A 10,025-nucleotide genomic window follows, 5' to 3' on the forward strand; every position below is an offset into this window, starting at 1 on the left:
ATTTGAAGAAAGTGGGGTAGAGTAAGGGAGGGGGAATATGTAAAAAATAAAGACCCACTAGGTTATTTATTCAAGTATTGATGTGAGAATTGGGGAATAAATCTAATATAATATCCATTAGATTCATGATTTTATTTTTACACATTCACATAAATGAAATTTGTTTGAATAATGTTGAGAGAAGTAATGATGAGAGAAGTGTCAAAAGGTTTTGGAATTATACTCAGAGCATTACTAGAATCACCTTTATTTATTCTCTAGAAAAAATAACTATTTTACAATTCACACACTTTCAAATGATGGAAATTCTATACAATTATTCTATTTAACTAATTTTATTCTATATACTACATGTGACTAGAAAATGACTAGACTAGACTAGAATGAAGGAATAAATACTGCCCCAACCACGCAGTATTTTGTGTGCAACAACCAAAATAGATATGCACTCCAATATTCCTTATTTTATTTTTTCATTCATAACATAGACTTTATTAAATAACCTTAAAATTAACATGCAAGTTTTTATTATATTCCTAAAATTACAATTTTTTTATTCTAAACATACATCTAACTTAAACTAAACAAAAATATATTTACAAAAGGGGTTAGGTATTAAGAAACCCCTGGCACATGGCATCCCATTCCTGAACAAGAGGTCCATATTTTTGGATGTAAGCCAAACTCTTTCCTTGTTGCGAATCTTCTTCTTGAAGTTTCGCCCTAAGCAAAGAGAGTCGCTTCTCTAATTCCAGTTTCTGGGCCTCGATGGTGGAAATTTCCGACATCAAGGCCCTTTTTCTGGAATCAGAACCATCCACAACCTTCTTCTCCTTCAAATATCTCTTTTTCACAGACTGTGCATAGGATATAGACTCTTTGAGTTTATTACCCTCTACCACAGTCTGTGAAAGGACATTTTCCGGGGCAACCTCTTGTTCGGAATGCTCAACACGTACCTGGGGGGTGACTGGAGGGGGTGACGCATCCAGATGGACCTGGGGGGTGACTGGAGGGCGCAACGCATCCCGATGGACCTGGGCGACGACTTCCACCAAGTTCTGCACCTCCATCACTGGAAGGGGTGCTGTAGGTCAACCAACGTAAGGTGAGTTCTTTTCACACTTTTTGCGAAAAGCACTCAACTTACCACCCCTCCCACCTTTGGCTTTGGATGCCTTCACAGGTGCGGACTTCTTCACAGGTGCGGACTTCTTCACAGGTGCGGACTTCTTCATCTTCTTGGCCCTCTTCACCGGTTTCTCGAACTCATCCCCTGAATCGATGGGCGATAATAGTTCGATGGGCGATAAGAAACTTTGAAAATGCGATAAATCCGCCAGAGACTCGTCCAGGTCCGGGTTGTAGACATTCAGTAAATCTTCGATTTGGGGTGCTGACGAAGAAGTTGGTCCACTGAATGTCGACAAAGTTGGTGGCAGTGGGAGGTCAATCTCCTCCTCCTCGGGGGTTGGTTTGAAGTCCTCGAAAAAGAACTTCAAGTCAGGAGCCGCCACTTCCTGGGTGGAAGTCATCCCCGGTGGTGGAATGGGAGCCGCCACTTCCTGGGTGGAAGTCATTCCCCGTGGTGGAATGGGAGCTGCAGCTGGTGGTGCAGCTGGTGGTTGTACCATGATGTCTTGTAGGACAACCACCCTCCTCCGCTCTACATCCTCCAACTGTCTCTCACTGAGAGTGGTACTCGGGGTCATCAGAGCATTCCTTAGAAAAGACATGATTCTAGAAAGAGAAAATGAAAATATTAGACAATATAATATAAATAGTACGGAAGTGTGTACTTACATCAAGCTGCTTGGAATTTTCAACTTCAACTAAGTTGGCTGGCAGGTATCTCGGGTTGGCTGCTTCTTTCGAGGGAAGACTGCAATCGAATGATGAACTGTGGCCTCCTCCTCATGTTTTATAGCCGTATGCTCCCTACCACTTCGGGTGGGAATGGGAGTGGGGGTGGAAGTGGGGTAGGATAATTCGTTTGAAATATTCGACAAGTATGAATTTTACAATTTGTTGAACAAACCAGATAATGAGTGAAAAAATTCAATTACTCGATTGCTCTTCCAATAAGGCAATGAGTAAATTTAATTTCTTGTCACTTATACTGTTTTCATCTTTCAGTACATTCAAAAGAATTCTTAAATTTTGTTCGGAACTTGTCTGATAGAATTCAATATCGTTGTGGCCCCAAGGTAATGTCTTGGTGGTATTAGGAATGATGAATCGCTTATCATCATTATGTGACAGCGCGACTTTATTGCACATCAACGTGTAAATATCATGTAAATCACATGAATACATTCATCTTTCTAAATATTATACCGCCTTTTTCAACAATCCTAATGTAATCTTCAATAGAAATTTGATTTTTTATAACGGATTTTTTAATACCTTTTGCTTTCTTTATTTCATCAGACACACTTTGTACATGATATGCTTTTGCACCGGTGCCATGGAAACTGATGATGGGATCATTCGGAAGTTCATCCTTCATATTTCCAATCACCGATTTGCTAACTGGCACATTCAATTTATTACCCAACCTATGGTTGGAAGTGTCAAATTTATCAACATTTGCAATCATAAAATTATAAAAATTATCCGTCATTATTTTCAGTATCAAAGAATCCGTATCGGTATAGAGAAGGGAAGCTTGTGGTCCGTAATGTTTTTTGATGACATCATAGAAAAAATCATAAATGACTGTTTTCGACATATCCAATATACTGAACCCCAAATACAATGGTTTATTATAACAAACCTTAACTTTATCCATATGTATGAAGACAAAGTCTTCCGAAAATATGGATAATGTTTTGAAATTGGGACGAGCTATCAAAGCATTGGCACCCATACCTCTTCTTATAGATTCCCAATGTGTGACAATTCGAATGTCTCTTCTATTGTTTACATTTTCCATCGTTTTGCCAAATATGGAATTTAAATTCAATTTAAAGTAACCCTTCTCAAACTTATTGGTAGCCTTATTTCTCAAATTTGTATTCAAATCGATATATTTTTTCAGCCACGGTGACTGATTGAATCTGAGAATTCTATGAGTTTTCATCACCATCAAACCATTACGGACCGCTTGTTTCAAATTCCTATAATGAACGATATATTTCTTTTTATCATTCAAATTAGGAATAAGTTTGGGTATTTTGGACTTTGAACCAGGTGGTATAATACTTTCAACCAAAAATGGTAAATCCGAATGTAGATCGTGTAACTCGACAGGGTAATGCACATCTACTTCAAGTATGTATCCTTGGGGGCTATCATCTGGAATACTATTAATATCCAACTGACATATTTCACTGGCGGTCAACCAAGTGAACCCACCAAAAGGTAATGATTGAGACATGCTATGACCATACAGATTTGTTGCATCCAAATACATTATGAAAGATGAAGGTTCTTCGGGATTATAATTTGGAAGAAACTGATTGTTAGCAATATGCTTTCTCTCCGAACACTGGCTTATACCACCACGTATACCGTTTTGGAGAAAATGCACCATATCGATATCAGTTAATAATTCCAAGTTGACACCCGTATACTTCAACATAGCATCCCAAGAAAGACCTGGAGAAGTGAAATAGTGAGCAGGATCCAATTTATATGTATCTCAACTCATATTTCTGAAATTTCCAAAAATATCGCACAACAGTAGAACATCAGATTTTAGGTATATGTCAGAATATTCACCCAAATTTTGACAATTGAATGTGTTCCATACCTGCTTTACTCTATCATAATCCTCATCAGAAACATGTTTTTCATTTAATTTATCATAAAAGTCCACCTTTGATGGTATACTAGAATAATTTAATTTATCTAAAGAATCGATAAAACTGTACGGAAAAACACCTTTCTGCCTCATAAGTTTGAATTTATCCTGTTCCGGAAAATATTTTCTTGTTTCCACAAAATGTTTTTCATCTAAATTGTCACCTAACTCTTGAAGGGAAGCAGCCATAAATTTAAAACTATCGATGAACCTTAATTTCAAAAACTTATTTTTCATCACTCCATTGTGATCTACTATTCTCTCCATAATTATATGTTTCGTGAAGGAAACATACTTTTCTTTAGTTTGAGCAATTACATCAACTTTTGTTTTGTTTGTGCATAACTCTTTTATGAACAAATGACAGTCATACCCACTGAGATTATGAAAAATTATGGGTATAAAGTTGGGCAATTTGAAATTGAGGTTGCAAATACTATGTGCAGCTCCATTTCTTTTTTTCCCCGTTAGGTGGCAGTGGTCACGCACCTTAATATCACCATCACCAAATGGTTCTCCACATATACCACATGTGGCGGCAATATTGAAATCATGGTCTTCCTCATCAGTCAATGGACTCATTGGAATGACATTCTTCAAATATTTGTGATAAATATTGGTGACATCAGCCTCCAAGTTTGACACAAACACTTTAGCTGCATCAGCACCTCTATATAGTACAAATTTAGATATAGAATCATCAAAAGAGCACTTTATGAGGTAAGAAAAAGCATATGGTTCATGAAGATATGTTCGATTTGTATAAGAGTTAGCAGGATTTGGCTCATTAGTATGCACTGGTTTCAGAATAGATTCGAAATCAGCATATACAACGAATGGAACCCTCAACTGTTTCTCGATATTTTCAAATTTCAAAATATTCTCAGGTACCCTTTTACCAAATTTATCAACCCTGAAATTTGTGGATGGTGTCGTTGTCGATATGTAATTACAATCATTCAACTGATGTCGCAATAAAGTTCGTTCATTATCAAAGTACAATGAACAACCATCACAAAAATACTTTTTATGACCACGGGCAGATATTTGTGATGATACTAGTCTCGATAAATCCTTAATCCAACAATAATGACTATTACCAGAATCATCTGTAATAATCAACAGATTAACATGACTATTTGATCTACGTTTAGAATAGTGTAACGGACCCACAACTTCATATTCAATTCTACCATTTTTCAAAACATTTTCCAACCCATAAACATTGATAGAGCAATCGTTCATAACCTCAAACTTAGGAATATCTTTCAACTTAACTGGAAATTCCATACCTGCTACATTCAAGACGGTTGAGAAGTGGGGATATGATGAAATTTCATTAAGTTTCTGACTGGCAGGGTATAAAGCTGAAGTCACAGCCCACGCAAAGCAGCACTGATCTTGATTAAGAACATTCACCACACTTTTCTTCAATTCGATGAACCTTGGCAATTTGATGTAAGAAGACCCTCCGAAGGGGCTATACTTGTTGATATTCACCTCCAAGTACAAAATTTTCTCAATGGTCCAACCTGAAAATATGGGTTTTCTCTATAAGTCCATCATCATCAACATTTTGACTAGATCACATACCTGAATCCCGATCTTGAAATTCCGCTGCTTTAACAGTTAAACTATCTGCAAAACTGCTATAAACCACATCCAAATCATTCGATTGATCGATTACTTCATTGGGACTATTAAATGATTTGATGTCTGAAAGATCCTTAGTTTGCAGACTGTACCGCCCAAACACTTACATGTTCACTTTCATGCATTTATGGATATCCAACACTTCTTCAAGTAGTTTCACTACTTTCTGCTTAATTTCATTGAAGAATGTTGGGTAATCCATGTGGTGGTTTTCACTGTCCACTCGGTAGCTCACAATTCGACACTTGAAAGCTGTATTGACAATTTTCACACCTTTCCCATATTGAACACATGCATTTGTTCTGTGCTGCAACATCCTCCGATGTACATTCATCTGATCGCTTGCAATAGTCAAATTGCAGCAAACGCATGTTTGCAGTGTTGGAAGTGCTGGGGGTGTCAACCGTTGCCTCTTCGATGTTGGAGGTCCATCACCATTTGCGGGTGTGCAGGAATCCCGCTGATGACGACGTAGGTTGTCACTACGAGTGAAACTTTTTTTACAATCAACGCACGAATACATCTTGTATATAGAAATATCTACCGTACGATAAGGAGAATTTGAGTGAAACGTTCACACCACACTCCTTATAAAAGCCCAACTCCTCCCCCCACCATAACCCAAATGAGAGCTACAAGGTCAACATTCAGTGCCACAGAGCAAGCTCAAGGTAGTCGAAGTGTCGAACGTCAAGGTCAAACCCCACACTCAATGTCAAACACCGCATTCAAGCTCATACTACGTGTACGACATTCAAGGTTAGGTGACGTCATTCAAGGTCGTGTGACGTCTCAAGGTCAAAAGGGGTGGGGGGAGGCGTTCAGTCGGCATTAGCACCCTACTCACAACATCATCTGAAAAAATTGAAATAATTAATTATTTGAATTCTTCAACATTGGAAGTGGCGCTACTTTTCGATCATTGGGATTTTCATTCCGAATGTCACAAACAACTATTCGACAAGTGGTTTATGAAACCTGTGAGGCAATATGGAATAATTCATACCAAAAGCATATGCCTTTTCCAACAGAATCCATGTTTTCATCCATTGCTGAACAGTTTTATACAATTTCTCAATTGTGTAGGAGCAATTGACGGCTAGCATATTAGAATTAAATGTCCTGCAAAATCTGGGTCATTCTATTTCAATTATAAAAAATATATTTCGATTGTGCTTCAAGGTTTGGTGGATGCGCGATATAAGTTTATGAGTATTGAAGTTGGAAGTTATGGAAAGCAGAGTGATGGTGGTATTTTCACTACTTCATCGCTTTACTATCATCTTGAACAAAATACATTCTGTGTACCTGAACCGAAGACGTTGCCGGGTACAAATATTATTTTTCCACACGTTTTCGTCGGAGATGCAGCCTATTCATTAAAGCCGTATCTAATGAGACCTTTTTCTGGACAAAATCTGTCACAGAATCAAGAAAAACTCAATTACTGCCTTTCCCGAGCAAGGCGCCTTGTCGAATGCGCCTTTGGTATAATTAGGTACCTCAAAATTGAGAATACTAAAAACAGAAATTGAAATTGCTCCCGACAAGGTCGATTTAATTGTGAAATGTATTTGCTTGTTGCATAATATAATTATTGATTTGGAGGGAAGCTCAGAAGTCATTCAAAATACTGCCCCTCAACAAACACGTGATCGAACCGTTGGAACACGAAGTTTCAACAGAGCTACTCGTACTGTCTATGACATTAGAAACAAATTTATGCAATATTTCAACACTCATTGAACACAATTTGGAAAATAAGACAGTTAGGTATGTGGTGTTAAAACAAAAATTGTTCTTGAATAAATATAAATAGATAGGTAACGGAAATACATACCTACTAGTTTCATTTCAGTCACTACTTCTTTCCATAAATTTTTGTTCAACTCTCTGTTGTGATACTGTTTGCTTTTTTGATCCCACAGGGATCTTCTTTCGTGCACTAACGTTATCAATAATTCGCAATCCATGTTATCACTCTGAAAACACTAGAAAATACAAGCTAGTCGTACGAACACCTATGAAAGAAACAAAATATTTTGGTCGTATGGAAATCACATACGAATCGTAACAAATGGTCGTATATAATATAACCACAACCATGTCAATAAACGCATTTGTTTACTTCCGACGTTTTCTTACAAATTCGTACGACTACATTTTCGTACGAATTCGTATCCAATGTAACCGCCGCCTTACGAAGCGAATGCTAGCCAGAATCACAGACCTTGATAAATGAACATTGAAAAGACAGTGTGCGAAAGTAGTATTAGTTCCGAATTCATTCTTTGCCAAAGAGCCCACCTTAAATACTCCGTGATTTCATAGAGAGATTCAAGAAATATTGAAGAAGTCTGCGTTTATAAATATTCACTTCTCAACATCAGTTGATGAGACGTGTCGTGAAACAAAACTGTTTGCTTTGTTTCCCGAGCCTCAGTGCAAGCTCCGCTCACTCTGAGGAAACTTGGAAAATGGAAAATTATGCTTTTATGATATTTTCAGCTTAGTATAGGTTACTCTGCATTGAAATATCATCTCCTGAGTGTTAGGAAATCTTTTGCAAGATGAATAGCTTTCGTTTATTTTACATTAGGCGAAACCGGTCAGTTTCATGGAAATGCCGTTTTCACTTAGCTAGATAGGGAAATCGTGTTTTCTTCTAAGAGACATCGATAGAACTTTTAATTAGCTTTCGTTTGATACCAGAACGATTTCTGTAGCGTGTCTGGTTCAGATTTTATTTAGATTTTTGTCAGATTTGGAATTTGAAGTATCGGAGGAATCGATTTTCGATAGCTTCGACCTAAAATCTTGGACTTAGAATTTCAAATGCATTTCACAGCCAAAAGTAATAGAAGGAATAGAGATATCGAAAAAATTTCATCAGTAGTTTCGTTTCGAATTGTTGAATACTATTCGAATATGAAGTTGAATTTTTTCAGAGAAAAAGTTGAAAAATCGCAAATTTCCGTTAAGAATTCCGTTAGGCGGTTGTTTGTTTGCAACGATCTTCGCCTCAGGGCATACTCACCCCACCGGCTAGCCGGTTTCTGATTGGCTGGAAGGAATGGTGTGATTATTGATTTTTTAGTCGATCAAAGTGGACGTGACTTTTTGAGGGATATGATTGGCTGATTGGAGCTCGTCCACAAACATATAAATATGCAGAGTTTTGCATGATTCGTTCAGATACTTTTCAGATCGAGAGTACGTAACATTGAGATTCGAAAAGACTTCTATATTGCGATTATTTGACTGGCGATTGATATACTATTACTTGGCGAGCATTTGAAAGCTATTGCATAATTGGATTGTTGGATATTCTTCTGGAATTATTCAAAGGATTCATTGCGATTTGTTAGTTCTTTTTAGAACTAGGAGAATTCGATGTTTTATTAGTTCTTATTAGAACTAACAGGAATTCGTAAACACTAATACATTTTTTCCGATTTCAGGTGGCTTTTGAGTCAAATAGAATTCGTATAATTTCTCTGGCTCTTTTCAGACCCAAATAGAGAAATACTTTCTTCGTTTTAGGGTTCTTTGAATGAATTCGTAGTCTCTGGTTCTTTTCAGAACTGAATAGAGACACTTGAGGATAGGAGTAAAAAGTCAATTGGACTTAGTTCTGGACATAGAGGATTTTCTTGGAGGATTGTTAGTTTCCGTTAGGATCTTCAAAAGAATTCGTTCTCTGGTCCTTTTCAGGACTCGATAGAGATAGTTTTCGGTAGGGATTTTCAGGAGGATTTTTCTAGGAGTTGTTATAGGAATTCCCTCCGTATTCCGACGTCGTGTTGGTTTGACTTGAGCAGACTTGGAGGTGCTGCGTTCCCAGAGTCGAGTGGACTCAGATCTGGTCGGATTGGTGGCCGGAATTTTTTTCGTTCCAGAGCACGGTTCCTTACGCCACGCCAGGGGAAGCAGTCCAAAATCCTACAAAGGAAGAGTAGGTCTCCACTAAAGTTGCCCGGGCTCAGTCCACCCGATCACCTAGCGGTGTTAAAGATCGAGGTGTTTAGAGCTTAAATTCGGGGGAGTCAAGCCATCATTAGACTAGCCTCTGGGCTGTCGACTCAACGTTACCGTTGGGACCCTCTAGGACAACGAAACCTTTTTTCCAAACTTCCTGCGGACGGCCCTCATCCTAGGGTGCGGTTCAACAGTTAGGCTCCTTGATCCTTATATTTAGCTCAGTTCACTCTGTAGGCCTTGTTAGGGAACTTAGTTTTCGCGAACAAGAGTGAACTTAGAATACTTAGTTTTCCGTGAATCCTTCCCTCTGTCTATATCCAAGCCAGAGTCATTGTAGGGATTTGTGAAACCGAAAATGCAGACTAGGGCACAAGCGCGAGCAAACTTCGCAAAGGATACGACAGTGCAACATCGCGTGGTCAACCGTTTCGACCAACTTATATCCAATTCAGACAACTTTAGTCGCCTGAGTGTGACTTCGACGACACAGCGAGAACCCCCAATGGAATCTGTGTTCGCGGGACACAGTATTCCCAGAACTCCAGCTGAGACATCTAGTCTGAGGATGTCTCATGCTATTCGAAAT

General features: G+C 38.2%; 1 protein-coding gene across 2 annotated transcripts; it reads right to left on the reverse strand.

Moving 5' to 3' along the window:
• Nucleotides 1-432: 432 nt before the first annotated feature.
• On the reverse strand, nucleotides 433-6,012 carry LOC141481441 (uncharacterized). 2 transcript variants are annotated; one of them, XM_074172962.1, is made up of 2 exons: nucleotides 1,804-6,012; nucleotides 433-1,740 (listed from the first exon to the last, which is right to left on the reverse strand). In XM_074172962.1, the coding sequence occupies exon 2, from the start codon at nucleotides 1,734-1,736 to the stop codon at nucleotides 1,095-1,097; it is 642 nt and encodes a 213-aa protein (XP_074029063.1). In that variant the 5' UTR covers nucleotides 1,737-1,740; nucleotides 1,804-6,012; the 3' UTR covers nucleotides 433-1,094. Both variants share the same exon structure in this region; 1 of them encodes a protein (XP_074029063.1).
• Nucleotides 6,013-10,025: the final 4,013 nt, after the last annotated feature.

The sequence above is a fragment of the Leptinotarsa decemlineata genome, unplaced genomic scaffold (assembly GCF_025532065.1).
Source record: "Leptinotarsa decemlineata unplaced genomic scaffold, Ldec_3_MD MMD2_tig00000199_RagTag_RagTag, whole genome shotgun sequence".
NCBI lineage: Eukaryota > Metazoa > Arthropoda > Insecta > Coleoptera > Chrysomelidae > Leptinotarsa > Leptinotarsa decemlineata.

Excerpts from the sequence above, each read along its gene's own strand:
- LOC141481441 (XM_074172962.1), bottom strand. The coding sequence starts at position 1,736 with ATGTCTTTTCTAAGGAATGCTCTGATGACCCCGAGTACCACTCTCAGT.